At 44.3% G+C, this 17,440-nt stretch overlaps 1 protein-coding gene across 1 annotated transcript; it reads left to right on the plus strand.

Moving 5' to 3' along the window:
• Positions 1-11,993: 11,993 nt before the first annotated feature.
• On the plus strand, positions 11,994-14,262 carry LOC134635032 (protein NLRC3-like). Its single transcript, XM_065471696.1, has 3 exons — positions 11,994-12,090; positions 12,470-13,548; positions 13,741-14,262. The coding sequence occupies exons 1-3, from the start codon at positions 11,994-11,996 to the stop codon at positions 14,260-14,262; spliced, it is 1,698 nt and encodes a 565-aa protein (XP_065327768.1).
• The last annotated feature ends 3,178 nt before the right edge of the window (positions 14,263-17,440 follow it).

Below are 17,440 nucleotides of genomic sequence, written 5' to 3' on the forward strand. Positions count from 1 at the left end.
GGTGGATCTTTCCACCGTACAGGATCCTGAGCCTGCATGGGTTGTGCTGGAATCCACGGAAGGCATTGATATCAATAAACCGCTTGACAACCAGGTGAAATCCCCGTCGGATCCGAACCGTCTCCGCAGACAGATCCTGTGCAAATGTGATCTTGGCCCCATCATGTGTAATTTGTTGTTTTCTTGCTTCCCGATATACCAGTTCCTTCTCTTGGAATTTTAAGAAGCGAACAAGCACCGCTCTGCTCTGGTTTGGCCTCCCGGAGGCAAGCGTGCGATGCACTCGCTCTAGTGTGAATGACTTGTCGGGTGCTAGCCCCAGCCACTTAGGAAGCATGATGTTAATAAAGTCGAAGAGTGATTGCTGCCCCTCTGCTCCCTCTTTTATGCCGAAGATGTGTAGGTTCTTTCGTCGTCCACGGTTTTCCAAATCATCTGTTTTGGCTTCAAGAAGTGCGATTCGTTTGATAGCCGAGTTCAGTGACGTTTCTGTTTTTTCAAGTGTGCTTTCAACTTCGGCAATGCGGGCTTCAGCCTCCTCGATATGAGCCCCCTGGTTCAATATGTCTTGCTTTACCTCCGAGACTTTACCCTCCAGTGCAGTCACAGCGCCTGCCATCCCCGTCAGTCTTACATCGATGCTGTCCAACTTGGCTCCAAAATCCGACCGGAGTGATTTGAGCTCATCCAAAACTTCGGCTATGCTAGCCATGTTAGCATCTGTGTCGGATGTCGATGGTGTAGCGCCTGTCTTGCGTCTTCGGGTAAAGATTTCACACTGTTTCACAGATGAAGGTTTTGACATGTCAGTGCCGTATATTCCAGACCACACTAACCGCGTATACAAGGGTTTTTTATGGAAAGTTTGTACACTGTCTTGGGAGCGACTCCACTAAGCTGCCATCTTAAGGCTTGGCCACGTGACCCCCCCATCTACTGTTTTTTTTAATAAATTTTAAATCATGATTTTTATTTGTTTTTGTTTTTTATTTTCTTTTTTCTTTTTTCGTTTTTTTTATTCATTTCCTCGGAGCTGAAGGCAACTATCTGTGAAGGCCGCACGTGCTTGCGCCGTCTTGGTGGTATAATTGGGGAAAATGGAGCTGGTCATATTGTACACCTTAATCCGCTGAAGCTCCCTTGCCCTCGACAGGATTTGAACACAGTCAGTGTAGTAATGTAGCCTTGCTACAATGGGATGGGGCCGCTCACCTGTCTTAGGCTTGGGGGCTAGAATACGGTGAGCATGATCTAGCAGCGGCTCCTTGGCGAGGTCAAAGGCCTCCTTAAGCAACCATGTGATGGCAGCCGTGGACGCCGATAATGGGTCGTCTTCTGGAACACCAATGATGCAAATGTTTTGACCGGGACTCCAAGTCGTTATATTTATCCTCCAACTTGGCCACCACTTTAGTTAGATGTTCCACTTTTCTCTGGAGGCTGACAATGTCATCAGTACAGGTGGACAGGGATCGCTCCCTCTCGGCAACCGTTACCTTTAGCCCAGTGAAACTCTCCTGCATCACGGACAGGCTAGAGGATAATTCCTTTTTGAAGGAGAGCAGCTCGGACATAATGGAGGAAACTGTTAACTTTCACCCAGGATAGCTTGAAACTCCGTTTTAAGTGTAGCAGCAAAGTCCTCACTGAGAGCCGAAAGCAGCTCCACTTTGAGAGTGCCGACATCGCTGCTGGTGGTGGCCTGGGCCGCAGTCCCCGACTAAAGATGGGTCAAGGGCTCGTCAGGAGAAGCAGGCCGCAGGTGAGGTCGGATCGAGCTTCCTCCTTTAGTCGGCTTTGGTGGTATTTTAGTGACAAAAATCAAAAAGTGTAATATTTTTAAAATGAGTCAGATATCGCTTGGGGTCGAGTTAGAGAAAAACTGCCCAATAATAATTTTAAAAAGGCCGACCCTGCAGGAGCTCACCAAAACGCTACTCACACCAAAGAGCAGGTACAAGCAGGAAGTCCCCTCTTGCTCCTTTTTCTTGGGCTTCTGCTGCCTGAGGTATTCACTGAGCATGTGGTCGGTCATGCCCATGTTCCTGATGTACTTGTGAATGTTTGTTGTTTCATCTTGGACTGTGGTACTGATACTCACTAGTGTATAGTCTCAGGGTGCTGGACTTGGGGTAAAACCCTCCTTGTTTCGATGTCGGCATCCATCTCCTTTTTTGGCCAGCTTATGATCTCAACAGGTTACTTGATCACAGGCAGAGTGTAGGTGCTGATTGCCCATATCCCGTTCACTCTTGGCATACAGCTTGATGTCATTGATGCAAAGGAGGCACTGATGATTGCTCCATTCCGTAGTCTGTATCTATAGCCAGTCTTGTTAATGATCTCACTGGGGGGTTCATGCCTATGCAGAACAGCAGTGGGGACAGAGCACCTACTTGGTAGATCCCACAGTTGATGGTGACATGTGTTTTTGGCTTGAAGTTGGCCTCTAGTGTTGTACCCCACAGCCCCATTGAGTTCCTGATGAAGGCTCTTAGGGTCCTGTTGATCTTGTATAGTTCTAGGCATTTCAGGATCCAGCTGTGGGGCATCGAGTCATAGATCTTCTTGTAGTCAATCCAGGCTGTGCACCAGTTGGTCAGTCTGGTCTTGCAGTCTCGGCTGATTGTTCGGTCTACCAGTAGCTGGTGTTTTGCTTTACTGGTATTCCTGCCAATTCCCCCCTTTGCCCCAGTCATGTATTGACCCATGCGCCTGTTCATCGTAGCCGCTATGATGCCTGACAGGAGCTTCCACGTGGTACTGAGGTAGTTTACTGGCCAGTAGTTGGATGGGATCGGTCCCTTCTGGGGGTCCTTGGGGATCAGGACTGTCCTTCAGTTAACCAATCTAGGTGTGTCTCATTGACTACCATTTGGTTCATTGTAATGCCAACGCTAATGGAGTGCAGTCAGCTTCTTCAGCCACTAGGTGTGGCTAATGTCAGGGCCTAATGCTGTCCAAGTTTTTATACTAGAGACACATTCTTGGATGTCGGCCACTGTGGTTACTGGATCCTTTTTAGGGAGTTTGCTTTTGTCTGCTCCTAGATCCACTAGCCACTGAGCACTGCCATTGTGGTTTGCATCCTTCTCCCAGACACTTTTCCAGAATTGCTCTGTTTCCAGTGCCCATTGTCAACATACAATGGGCACTGAAACGGCTGTTGTTATATTTCATCTTGATGCATGCTCAATCCTCCAGGTAAGTAAATCTCCAAAAGTTGATTCTGTTCATCTGGACGTAACGTTTTCAGTGGGAGAAACGCTTTGTAACTCAGCCAAGTGACTTCTTCAGTCTCAGCTGACTGCAGGTTTCCCCAATCTTATACACAGCACATTTGCATAATGACTGAAACCAGCCCACTGAAGGAACAATGGGCTGGGAGGTCAGTTCCTTAATCATAATTATGCAAATTCTCATGACCATTGATCAACAACCTCTAATCAAAGCTCATTTAACAAAGCCCACTGATCAATGGTCATGAGTACCATTCACAGAGAGTTGGGGAATGACTGCAATCACAGCATTGTAAGATGGCGAGAGATGTACCCTCATCCTTGATTCAGAGATGGTCTTTCCCTTTTCACGTAAATGCCCTCTTTGACTCTGCGCTTAAACCAGTCTTTATACTAACAGATCATCTGCAGAGGAATGGCTTATTTGAAGAGTTTCAGTCAGGTTTCAGAGCTCATCACAGCACAGAAACAGCTTTAGTGAAGGTTACAAATGATCTTCTCATCGCCTCTGACAGTGGACTCATCTCTGTGCTTGTCCTGCTAGAACTTAGTGCAGCGTTTGATACTGTTGATGATAATATCCTATTAGAGCGATTAGAACATGTTGTAGGTATTACAGGTACTGCGCTGCAGTGGTTTGTATCATATCTATCTAATAGACTCCAATTTGTTTATGTAAATGGAGAGTCCTCTTCACACACTGAGGTTAATTATGGAGTTCCACAGGGTTCAGTGCTAGGACCAATTCTATTTACATTATACATGCTTCCCTTAGGCAGCATCATTAGAAGACATAGCATACATTTACACTGCTATGCAGATGACACCCAGCTCTATCTGTCCACGAAGCCAGATAACACACACCAATTAGTTAAACTGCAGGAATGTCTTAAAGACATAAAGACCTGGATGGCCGCTAACTTTCTGCTTCTTAATTCAGATCAAACTGAGGTTATTGTACTCGGCCCTGAAAATCTTAGAAATATGGTATCTAACCAGATTCTTACTCTGGATGGCATTACCTTGGCCTCCAGTAACACTGTGAGGAACCTTGGAGTCATTTTTGACCAGGACATGTCCTTCAATGCACATATTAAACAAATATGTAAGACTGCTTTCTTCCATTTGTGCAACATCTCTAAAGTTAGAAATATCCTGTCTCAGAGTGACGCTGAAAAACTAGTTCATGCATTTATTACTTCCAGGCTGGACGACTGTAATTCATTATTATCAGGAAGTCCTAAAACTCCCTGAACAGCCTTCAGTTAATCCAAAATGCTGCAGCAAGAGTCCTGACAGGGACTAGAAAGAGAGAGCAGATTTCTCCTGTATTGGCTTCCCTTCACTGGCTTCCTGTTAAATTCAGAATTCAAAATCCTGCTCCTCACATACAAGGTCTTAAATAATCAGGCCCTATCTTATCAGTACCATATCACCCTATTAGAGCACTTCGCTCTCGCACTGCAGGCCTACTTGTTGTTCCTAGAGTATTTAAAAGTAGAATGGGAGGCAGATGCACCTTAGAACACACATGCATCAACACTACATATGAGTGGGCGGAGGGAGGTGTGGAGTCTTCACACACCCCCGTTTTCTCTGTTGCCTGTTGGAGCGGGGGGGCTGGGAGGAGGAGTTGGCCGTCCGACTGGGGTCTGGAATGTGGGGCCTCCCTGCTGCTGCCGAGTTGGGGCAGTCTGCTTCTCTCCACCCCAGGGAAGAGGGTAAGACTACCTCGCTCTGGGTGCAGTTCCCCCTCCAGGGCCAAGGGTACCTAGACCTGGGGTATAGAGTACGCTTGGGGAGTGTGATTGTGTGTACAGTGTCTATTTATGTCTGTCTCCACGTTGGGTGAGTGCTGAGTAATTGCATATGAGAGCATGAGGGTGGGAATGGATGTTTGTATCTGTATGTGCCTGTTTGTCTGTGTCTAAATGTCAGGTCGGGTATCAGACTCTCTATGGTCATCTCAGGCCCTCCAACTTATGGAGCCCTATCCCCCCCGCCACCACTTCCCCTGCCAGTAGCATTGGTGGTTCTTTGTGTCCGGGGATGGGCGTCCGGGTACCCACTGGCTCACTCCTGGTGGCTGCTTGTCGGGCCCTGGAGCCTGGGGCTCGCTCTGGCCCCTTCGGGGTGGGGTGCCCTCGGCCTCTCGGCCTGGGGCTCAGTCACTCTGGCACAGGTGGCTGCCGGAGGAGCTCACGGGCACGTCACTGCAACCCCCCCTGGCTTCTGCTCCGCGGCTGCTGAGTGAGCCTTGATCTCCTCCATACCTTCTTCATGCTTCTTGCCCTGGAGGACGGGGCTGTGCCCCCCCCACCCCCCACCCTCTAGCAAATCATTACATGAAGGAACCTTTTAAAAACAAGCGCGCTCATGCTCACAGGTGTACACACAGGTGCTCACACACACAAACTACACCCTTTTTGGCTCCTACCTCAAAGCACACTGTGCGCTGTCGATCTTACATGCTGCACAATAATGTTTAATATTTAGTATTTACTGTCATATTCCCATATATCATCGTGATGTTGTTTATTCTATTGCTCTTTTTTTTTTTTGCTTGTTTTCTCTTTTTTCTTTCTCAACAGGTGATCCAGGTGATTGAAATATGTAATTTTTGTCTGTTTGTTTTGTTGGTTTTTGCCCTTTATCCCCATCCCTCTTCCCTGCTCTTTTTCTTTCCCTCTTTCTTTCTCCTGTTTTTTCCCCAGTCAAGTCTGTCCCGTGTTCAGCAAATGAAAATAAAATAAACAATAAAAGAAAAGGTGAATCAAAAAGACCAATACGGCAAGGATGGGATGGTCCATTTGGAAAAGTAAATCTATTGGGCATCTTTCATTGCCTTTTGACAACAAATCTGATGGCAAAAGAACTAGAGATGGCACGATACCACTTTTTTATGTCCGATACCGATACCGATATCATAAATTTGGATATCTGCCGATACCGATATGAATCCGATATAGTGTGTTTTTTAATCAATAAAACTGTTTTTTAATATATTGCTGCATTTTGTATAAGTTTATACTCAAGTTTAAATAAACAACAACACTAAAGCTATTCTGTTATACCTGTATGTAAAAAATACACTGCACCCAAAATATTTCATAGTTCAGAAACACTGATCAATCTAATAAACTTAAACCTACTCTATCCTCCCTATTCTGGTATTTTAAAGAGTACTTAGCAGAAATATTAAGCAAACTAACAAATAGGGTTGCAAACTCCCAGCAAAAAAGAAATAGGGAACCACCCCCCACCCTCCACCTCATGATGCTTAATCTAAGTAATCAACTTTTATTTGATGCAGTGTGAAAAAAATGCACAGAATTAGATTATTTTTCAAGAATAATTAAATAGATTCAACATCTTTCTTCAACAGAATTGCAAACTGCACAGATGGTATCTTCCCAAAGGAAAAAGTACTATAGCTTACTAGGGTATATTAGACTTAACAGTTACTATATACAGTAATGGACTTCTATACATTTTACATCAGATTAAAACTTTGGGTGTAAGATTCAGATAATTATTTATTAAAAGCTAGACATTTTAAATGAGAATAAGAAAGATAAGTATGTCTTTGTGCCCCCTTTTCCCTGTTAATGCCCTATTGGCCCCCCTGGCTAAACTTTGCTAGATCCGCCCCTGCACAGTTACCAGCCGTCAGCTACGTAGAAAAGGATCCTGGTGTAGAAAGTAATATTAAATAAATTCTAACAACAGCTTATCAAGGTTAAATGTGCTGCTGTTGTTCAGCCGCTGGTTTCCTCTTTCTGGTGCAAAGTGGGCCAAAAACAAAGAAGAGAGACGGACTCGCTACAGAAAAGCCGATCAGCTGATCATTAAGCAGTTTCACGAAGTAGCGGCAGGAGAGGGAGAGAGAGAGAGACAGTCGCTAAATATATCGGTTGTTAAGCTTAACGTGGGAACGCTTTACGAACATTCAGAGATGAACTTACACACTTGCTTTACTTCTCTCTGGGATAACTTCCTGGGAGATGAAATGCTGGTTTGCTAGGAGGCTACAAATACACACAGCCGCTCTATCACGTGATGCACACTGCTCCGACGTGCTACGGTTATGAGCCGAGTTACTCGGTGTCGCAAGTTTTGTGAGGTGCTTTTTTGATATTTAATGGATCGGATTACATTTTTTATTTCTCGCCGATATCCGATCCAGTAATTTAGGTCAGTATCGGACCGATACCGATACGTAATATCGGATCGGTCCATCTCTAAAAAGAACCAAACGGGACAGGCAAAAAAAAGAAAAAAAAGAATGGGAGGCAGAGCCTTCAGTTTTCAGGCCCCTCTTCTGTGGAACCAGCTTCCAATTTGGATTCAGGAGACAGACACTATCTCTACTTTTAAGATTAGGCTTCAAACTTTCCTTATTGCTAAAGCATATAGTTAGGGCTGGACCAGGTGACCCTGAATCCTCCCTTAGTTATGCTGCAATAGACGTAGGTTGCTGGGGGATTCCCATGATGCATTGAGTTTTTCCTTTCCAGTCACCTTAATAGACCTCTCTGCATTGAATCATATCTGTTATTAATCTCTGTCTCTCTTCCACAGCATGTCTTTATCCTGTCTTCCTTCTCTCACCCCAACCGGTCGCAGCAGATGGCCCCGCCCCTCCCTGAGCCTGGTTCTGTCGGAGGTTTCTTCCTGTTAAAAGGGAGTTTTTCCTTCCCACTGTCGCCAAAGTGCTTGTTCATAAGGGGTCATACAATTGTTGGGTTTCTCTCTGTATCTATTATTATAGGATATACTGTACAATATAAAGCACCTTGAGGCAACTTTTGTTGTGATTTGGCGCTAAATAAATAAAATTTAATTTAATTTAATTGATCTTATTCTTTCCAAAAAGCTGGATTTTTTTATTTTTAACTGAAACCTGGCAGTGTGATGGTGACTATTCTTCCCGTATTGAACTTTGCCCGGGTGGGCACTCCTTCATCAGTCGGCTGTGTACTTTTGGTCGTGGAGGAGGTCTGGCTGTGGTGTATCGAAATTGGTTTCACTGTCGCTCATTAATGGTTGAAAAATTTTCATCGTTTGAACTACAGCTGGTTAAAATTGGAATTAAAGACCCGTGTTACTTTAATTTGGTTCTGCCTGCTTCTAACGATGTTGATTTATTAACAAATCCTTTTAATAATTATTGTCTTTCTATTTTAGATAATATTTGCCCTAATAAAACTAGACTAGCCCCTGTAACAAAACCCTCTCCCTGGATAAACGAGCATTCGCTGTTTAAAGCGTGTCTGTCGTAAAGCTGAGCGTTTGTGGAGAATGACTCGTTTACAGGTTCATCTCCTTCATTTAAAAGACCTTTTAGTTTCTCTTAATGCTTCATTTTATGATGCTTATTTTTCAAACCTATTCTCTAGGAGCAGAGGTAACCCTAAGGTTTTATTTGACACTATTAGGGACATTGTTGCTCTTGTTTCTGTCACGGCTGTTTAAAGAGTGGACTCAGGCGCGGAGCTCAGAAATAAAGATAGTGCGTTTATTTACAGTGCAGCAAGGTGACAACAGTTCAAATGTGCAACAATGGTGATAGTGCGTCCTTCCTTCCGTGTAAGCCCGTGCGTGGTAGTGAGTGCCCGTCTCTCCTCCAAGTGCTTCCTTAGTGTCCGTGAATTCTCCGTCAATCCCTGGGTGAACACACACACGACAGCAAAATGAGTACGTAACTCAGACAATACTTCAATCACGCCAGCGGCTCGAAAACACTACCAGGCTTAGTGAAATACTCTAGCGCTGTCTGTCGCTCAGCCACACCATTAAGTAGCCCTGCCGAAGATGGTAGTTGATTGGCAGCAGCTGGTGGATTGATTGCAGGTGCGGCAGCTCCGGGCGACAGCACTTCCGGGTCGGAGGTAGCCTGTTGCTAGGTTACCTCCAAACACATGACAGCGGAGTCGGAGGGGAAGACAGGACGATAGGAGAGACACACATACACACGCACACAAATATACACACTGGCAGGTCGACCGGTCAGGGCACCGTCAGATCCTGACAGTTTCTGCTGCTGTCCCAATCTCTTCGAATGAAGACTGTGAAAACTTTCTTGCTTCCTTTGTTGAAAAGGTTAGCAACGTAAGGAGAAACATCTCTCCCTCTATGTACCATTTGTCTGCTCCGATTTTACTTAAGCCTGTCATATTAGAAAGATTTTTACCAGTGTCCTTACCTGACTTGTTGAAGCTGGTTACTTCAATGAAATCCTGCTCTTGCCCCCTTGATATTTTATCGGGGTCTTTGTTTAAAAATGTTTTTGGGTCTATTGGTCCTTGTGTTCTTAAAATTATTAATGTATCGCTGCCCTCTGGTCAGGTCCCTGTTTACTGTAAAAGTGCTGTCATTAATGCTTCGTTCCTTTCCAGCTACAGACGCATCTCAAAATTGCCTTTTATTGCCAAGATTTTAGAAAACGTTGTGGCCAAGCAACTCACAGTTGTTCTAGATGAACATAACATTCTTGATAAATTTCAATCTGACTTTCGTGAGGCTCATTCTACCGAAACTGCACTTCTTAGAGTCCATTTTTTCCATCCATTTTCTTCCGTTTATCCGATGCCGGGTCGCGGGGGCAACAGCCCAAGCAGAGAAGCCCAGACCTCCCTCTCCCCAGCCACCTCCTCCATCTTATCTGGGGGAACACCAAGGCGTTCCCAGGCCGGCCTAGAGATATAATCTCTCCAGCATGTCCTGGGTCTGCCCCAGGGCCTCCTCCAGGTGGGACATGCCCGGAAAACCTTGCCCAGGAGGTGCCCAGGAGGCATCCTTGTCAGATGCCTGAACCACTTCAACTGGCTCCTTTCGATGTGGAGGAGCAGTGGCGCTACTCTGAGCCCCTCCCGAATGGCTGAACTTCTCACCCTGGGGGCGTAGGGTAGGGGCGTAGATCAACCAGTAAATTGAGAGCTTCGCTTTTACTCTCAGCTCTCTCTTCACCACAACAGACTGGTACAGCATCTGCATCGCTGCAGCCACTGCACCAATCCGTCTGTCGATCTCCCACTCCCTTCTCCCATCATTCGTGAACAAGACCCCGAAATACTTAAACTCCTCCACTTGGGGCAGGGTCGCATTCCGCTTGGCCTGTCGGTACCTATCAGCTGCCTCACCTCTGGTGTCCACCATTTGGTTCGGGGATTACCACCACGACAGGCACCAACTACCTTTCGGTTGCAGCTCAATGCAGCAGTTTCGGCAATGGAGGTTCTGCACATGGTCCATTCGGACTCAATGTCCCCAGTCTTCCTCGAAATGCTTTTGAAGCTCTGCTGGAGGTGTGAGTTGAAGATCTCGTGGACCGGGGCCTCTGCTAGACATTCCCAGCACACCCTCACTATACGTTTTGGCGCGTCAGGTCTGTCCAGCGTCCTCCCTCGCCACCTGATCAAACTCACCACCAGGTGGTGATCAGTTGACAGCTCAGCCCCTCTCTTTACCCAAGTGTCAAAAGCATATGGCCTCAGGTCTGGTGATTCAATTACAAAATCGATCATCGACCTGTGGCCTAGAGTGTCCTGGTGCCACGTGCACTTATGGACACTCTTATGTTTGAACATGGTGTTCGTTATGGCCAAACTGTTGTTTGCACAGAAGTCCAATAACAAAACACCACTCGGGTTCTGGTCCGGGAGGCCGTTCCTCCCAATCACGCCCTTCCAGGTCTTGCTGTCATTGCCCACGTGAGCACTGAAGTCTCCCAGTAGGACAACAGAGTCCCCAGGAGGAGCACCCTCCAGTGCCCCACCCAGGGACTTCAAGAAGGCTGGGTACTCTGAACTGCCGCTCTGGGCATAAGCACGGACAACAGTCAGGACCCGTTCCCCGACCCCAAGACGAAGGGAACAAACCTTCTCGTCCACTGAGAGAAACCCCAACATACCAGCAGCAAGCCGAGGGGATACCAAGATACTCACCCCAGCCCGACGCCTCTCACCAGGGGCAACTCCAGACTGAGACAGAGTCCAGCCCCTCTCCAGGAGACTGGTTCCAGAGCCCAGGCAATGCGTTGAGGTGAGACCGAGTATATCTAGCCGGTACCTCTCAACCCCATGCACTAGCTCAGGCTCCTTCCCATCGTTACTGAGCTAGTTTCTGTTGTATTTACTACCTCATCTGCAACTTCTTAGCTCTTTTACAGATATTTCATATCATTGTTATGCAGATGATATTCAGCTATATATATCTGTTTTAGGCCACCTGATGTTTCAAGCTTCAAATCTTGTAATCTAGTACTGCTTAGATTCCATTAGATTGGATGGGTGATAATTATCTTCAAGTAAGTGCTGATAAAACTGAAGTCATTGTCTTTGCTTCTGAGATATTTGTTCCCCTCGTGGTTAAAAATCTAGGCCCTCTTGCTTCTTATATTAAACCCTCCATTAGGAACCTTGGCGTTACATTTGACCCAGCTCTGACGCTGGACACACACATTAAATCTTTGGTTCGCTCTTGTTTTTACCATTTAAGAAATATCGCTAAGCTGAGTCCCATTGTGTCATGCTCCGAATTGGAAATGATTATTCATGCTTTTGTTTCATCTCGCTTAGATTATTGTAATTCCTTGTTTACTTGCTTAAGTAATGCCTCACTGGAACGACTGCAGGGTGTTCAAAATGCTGCTGCTAGGCTTCTGACAAAGCATCCCAAATACTCCCATGCCACTCCCCTGCTGGCTGCTGTTGTCTCCCTGTCAAGTTCATGGTCCATTTTAAGATTATAATCATGACCTATAGGGCCCTGCACGGTGTAGCTCCAACTTACATCAGTGATCTTCTTCTTCCTTATCGCCCCAGCAGGTCCCTGAGGTCTTGTGACCAGGGCAAAAGGTGACAGAGTGTTTCTATCAGTGGCTCCCAGACTCTGGAACTCGCTCCCTTTGAGTTTGAGATCGGTGGACTCAGTCATTTCTTTTAAAAAGCCGTTGAAAACATAAATTTGCTTTTGGTTGATTTTGTTTTACTTTACTTTTTACTTTACTTCTCATCATCCACTCTTGCCACATTAAATTTGGGTGGTCTGCCTGTTTGTGACTATTTGTTGGCATACCTGTTTGGAACTGATCAGCATAAACTTGTTCTTAAAGTTCAGTCTGCATAAATCTTCTTCAACATTTAAGGTGATATTGGATATTTTTTTATTCAGTATTTTTTTTTTATTGTAGTACTCTTTGTGTAATTTGTTTTCATTTATTCATGCAGAGATTCTCCCTGAGTGTCAGCTCAAACTCAAGTCAAACCTGAAGAAGAAGTTCCAGAGTGTGTTTGAGGGGATCGCTAAAGCAGGAAACCCAACCCTTCTGAATGAGATCTACACAGAGCTCTACATCACAGAGGGAGGGACTGCAGAGGTCAATGATGAACATGAGGTCAGACAGATTGAAACAGCATCCAGGAAACCAGACAGACCAGAAACAACAATCAGACAAGAAGACATCTTTAAACTCCCACCTGGAAGAAAAGCACCAGTAAGAACAGTGCTGACAATGGGAGTGGCTGGCATTGGGAAAACAGTCCTAACACAGAAGTTCACTCTGGACTGGGCTGAAGACAAAGCCAACCAGGACATCCAGTTCATGTTTCCATTCACTTTCAGAGAGCTGAATCTGCTGAAAGAGGAAAAGTTAAGCTTGGTGGAACTTGTTCATCACTTCTTTACTGAAACCAAAGAAGCAGGAATCTGCAGCTTTGAAGACTTCCAGGTTGTGTTCATCTTTGATGGTCTGGATGAGTGTCGACCTCCTCTCAACTTCAACAAAACTACAATCCTGACTGATGTTACAGAGTCCACCTCAGTGGATGTGCTGCTGATAAACCTCATCAGGGGGAAACTGCTTCCCTCTGCTCGCCTCTGGATAACCACACGACCTGCAGCAGCCAATCAGATCCCTCCTGACTGTGTTAGCATGGTGACAGAGGTCAGAGGGTTCTCTGACCCACAGAAGGAGGAGTACTTCAGGAAGAGATTCAGAGATGAGGAGCAGGCCAGCAGGATCATCTCCCACATCAAGACCTCACGAAGCCTCCACATCATGTGCCACATCCCAGTCTTCTGCTGGATCACTGCTACAGTTCTGGAGGATGTGCTGGAAACCAGAGAGGGAGGACAGCTGCCTAAGACCCTGACTGAGATGTACATCCACTTCCTGGTGGTTCAGGCCAAAGTGAAGAAGGTCAAGTATGATGGAGGAGCTGAGACAGATCCACACTGGAGTCCAGAGAGCAGGAAGATGAATGAGTCTCTGGGAAAACTGGCTTTTGATCAGCTGCAGAAAGGAAACCTGATCTTCTATGAATCAGACCTGACAGAGTGTGGCATCGATATCAGAGCAGCCTCAGTGCATTCAGGAGTGTTCACACAGATCTTTACAGCTGATGAGTATGACATGTTTTCAGAAACGGTCTACTGCTTTGTTCATCTGAGTGTTCAGGAGTTTCTGGCTGCTCTTTATGTCCATCTGCTCTTTGTTAAGTGTGACATCAACCTACTGGAAGACAAAACACATTGGATTTTTAAAACTTTGAGAAACAAATCTGCAGAGACGTATTTCTACAAGAGTGCTGTGGACAAGGCCTTAGAGAGTCCAAATGGACACCTGGACTTGTTCCTTCGCTTCCTCCTGGGTCTTTCACTGCAGACCAATCAGAATCTCCTACGCATGCTGACACAGACAGGAAGTAGCTCACAGACCAATCAGGAAACAATCCAGTACATAAAGAAGAAGCTCAGTGGGAATCTGTCTGCAGAGCAAAGCATCAATCTGCTCCACTGTCTGAATGAGCTGGATTATCGTTCTCTAGTGGAGGAGATCCAACAGTCCCTGAGTTCAGGACGTCTCTCCACAGATCAACTGTCTCCTGCTCAGTGGTCGGCTCTGGTCTTCATCTTACTGTCATCAGATCTGGATGAGTTTGACCTGAAGAAATACTCTTGTTCAGAGAAGGCATTTTTCAAGCTGCTGCCAGTGGTCAAAGCATCCAAGAAAGTGCTGTAGGTAGTTTTATAAAGAATTTTAAATATTTTTGATTTTACACTACATGAATTTAAAAACCTGTGTGTGTAAATTGTTATTCTTTTCCAGGTTGAAGAATTGTACACTTTCAAATAGAAGCTGTGAAGCTTTATTCAAAGTTCTCAGCTCACTATCCAATAATCTGACAGCGCTGGACCTCAGCATCAATAACTTGAAGGATTCAGAAGTAAAACTACTTTCTGCCGGTCTGAAGAGTCCTCACTGTAAACTGGAAAATCTCAAGTAAGGATCTAGTTTTTAACACTTCTGGGGCGATCGTGGCTCAAGAGTTGGCAGTTCGTCTTGTAATCGGAAGGTTGCCGGTCCGAGCCCCGGCTCGGACAGTCTCGGTCGTTGTGTCCTTGGGCAAGCCACTTCACCCGTTGCCTGCTGGTGGTGGTCAGAGGGCCCGGTGGCGCCAGTGTCCGGCAGCCTCGCCTCTGTCAGTGCGCCCCAGGGCAGCTGTGGCTACAATGTAGCTTACCATTGCCAGTGTGTGAATGGGTGGATGACTGAATGTAGTGTAAAGCGCTTTCCCACCCCAACCGGTCGCAGCAGATGGCCCCGCCCCTCCCTGAGCCTGGTTCTGCCGGAGGTTTCTTCCTGTTAAAAGGGAGTTTTTCCTTCCCGCTGTCGCCAAAGTGCTTGCTCATAGGGGGTCATATGATTGTTGGGCTTTTCTCTGTATCTACTGTACAATATAAAGCACCTTGAGGCGACTTTTGTTGTTATTTGGTGCTATATAAATTGAATTGAATTGAATTGGGGTCCTTAGGGACTAAGTAAAGTGATTTACGTTTTTACCATTTTTTTTTACTTCTGTTAAATCTGCAAGTTCATGTTGGATCAACATCATATATCTAACATCACCTAAAAGCATCAATTTTGAATTCAGTTCAATTTTATTTATACAACTCCAAATCACAACAGTCACCCCAAGGCGCTTTATATTGCAAGGTAGACCCTACAATAATACATACATTCAGCAGCTTCACTCATCAGTTCTGTGATGGATATTCACATACACTTTAGTTCTGTGGTCTCTGTTTTAGAGACCTGGACTTGAGCTATATTCATCCAGGATAGTCTGGGGTGTATGGGTAGAAATCTGTGCCATCAGAAACTGAATTTGAATAAGTTAAATTCGAATTTGAATTGCTAGGATTGAATCTGAATTGTAACTTGAATAAATGCTTTTACAAACTGAATATGAATTAGCCTAATTTGAAATTCAATTTATTGGTTTCAAAACGATCATCACTAAATTGAAATTGAATTTTATATTTGAAAATGAATTCATTTGCTTTGAAACTGCATTTTATCCTTTAAAAATTTAGCTCTCAAATAATTTCAGATTCACTTCTCACCATTCAGTTTCAGTTCCAAAATTCAGTTTTTTGGGACTTACATCCGGTTCCGGTTCAAGCGCAGATTAATAGAACTACGTTTTACTAGCGGACCGAAAGTGTTACTGACGGGAATCTACAGCATCTTGAGCTGAATTAAGACTTCACAAGTCATTTGTCATGTTGAATGACCAGCGGATAAACTCTCAGGTTGGTAATAAATGTATTACATGTATAAGAACAAGCGTCATGTTAACAAATGATAGCCGTACAGTAACTTTTATGCTAATTGTAGCTGTTAGCTGAAAACGCTAATTTAGCGTAGTTTGCCCTGAATTCAGCTTTGACAAACAAATATGATTGACTAACTTTTTCAAATTCAGTTTCTGATGGCACAGATTTCTGCCCATAGGGGTGAAGCTGCTGTCTACTGGATTGAAGAGTTCACCTGTTATTTGGACAGATAACAGAAGCTCACAGTGCAGTTTTGTTGTATTTTCTTTTATTTCAACTCTTTCATGTCATCACGATGAACATGTGAGACAGGAGGTCTGAGTTTGACTGCACCTCCACTCCAGGACCCTTTCATTAGAAATTCATTTCTTTTTTTTTATTTATGTAGGAGTAATAATAGTAAAGGCTCTGCCTCTCATTTTAATTCTAAAACCTATTCATACTTTTAGGATTCCTAAAATCTATGAAGCACGTGGAAGCCTGCAGTCTGACAGTCAAGTGCTCTATTAGGATAATATAGTACTATGAAGTCTTTAAGATATGATGGAACAAGATTATTCATGATTTTGTAAGTGAAGAGATGGATTTTAAATCCAATATAAAGATACATTTTATATGTAGTCCCTGTCAGTACTCTTGCTGAGGTATTTTAAATCAGCTGTGAGATTTTCAAATTGTTTTTTTAAACTCTGAGACAGGATATTTCTAATTTTAGCTGTGTTGATAAGTTGAAAGTCCTACATATTTGTTTAATATTCACATTGGAGGACAAGTCACAAATGACTAAAATGATTTTGTTAATGGTGACCTCCACTGACGTATGATCTAAGAGAAAAGGGGAGATAACGATTTGTGAAGTAAAATGAAGGTTACATATTGGCCTTCCAGCACTATTTGTAACTAAGGAAGCTCGGGGAAGTAAATATTTTAAGTAGTGTTTTAATTACAGCCTCTCTTTAAAATATGTGGTAGATAAATATATCGACAGGTATATATTTACAGGTTATTTAATGACAAGACATTTTTGAGCACTCTTGGGTGTTATAGACATGTTGATGGTTTAGAGCAGGAGTGTCAAACATAAGGCCTGCAATCCAGCCCACTGGATGGCTTTGGAAAATCTTAAGGAGGGCATAACCTTTGGATTGTATTTTCATCCATTTTACAGCTTTTCCTGCCACGAAAGACCCCCCTATCCATACTACACCAGCATAATTTAGTTTCTATAATCCATTTATAATCCAGTTTTGAGATTCCTTCCCAGATGCCTGAACGCCCATTCATATCGTGGGCCTTTTGATCCCAGTAAGTCCTTATATAACCTTATATAAACCTTATATAACCAATATAAAGCTAATATAAAGACAAAGCAGCTAAAAAAGTAAAATAGAAATAAAGTAAGGAATGGAGCAATCATAGTATTTACTATATACAAAAACACTGTACAGAGAGGGTTGTACGACACTTCTTAGTATTGTGCTCATAATATTGCACATTTTCACATTACTGTCTGGTATAGGAACACCACACAGACAAGAGAGAAAAGCTCTGCAAAGAGTCATAAAGTCTGCGGAGAGGAT

This window comes from Pelmatolapia mariae, linkage group LG9, assembly GCF_036321145.2.
Source record: "Pelmatolapia mariae isolate MD_Pm_ZW linkage group LG9, Pm_UMD_F_2, whole genome shotgun sequence".
Taxonomy (NCBI): domain Eukaryota; kingdom Metazoa; phylum Chordata; class Actinopteri; order Cichliformes; family Cichlidae; genus Pelmatolapia; species Pelmatolapia mariae.

Excerpts from the sequence above, each read along its gene's own strand:
- LOC134635032 (XM_065471696.1), top strand. The coding sequence starts at position 11,994 with ATGACCTATAGGGCCCTGCACGGTGTAGCTCCAACTTACATCAGTGAT. Across the intron at positions 12,091-12,469 it reads CCTGAGGTCTTGTGACCAGG|AGATTCTCCCTGAGTGTCAG; the intron begins GCAAAAGGTGAC and ends TTATTCATGCAG. Across the intron at positions 13,549-13,740 it reads ATCAGCTGCAGAAAGGAAAC|TGTGACATCAACCTACTGGA; the intron begins CTGATCTTCTAT and ends CTCTTTGTTAAG.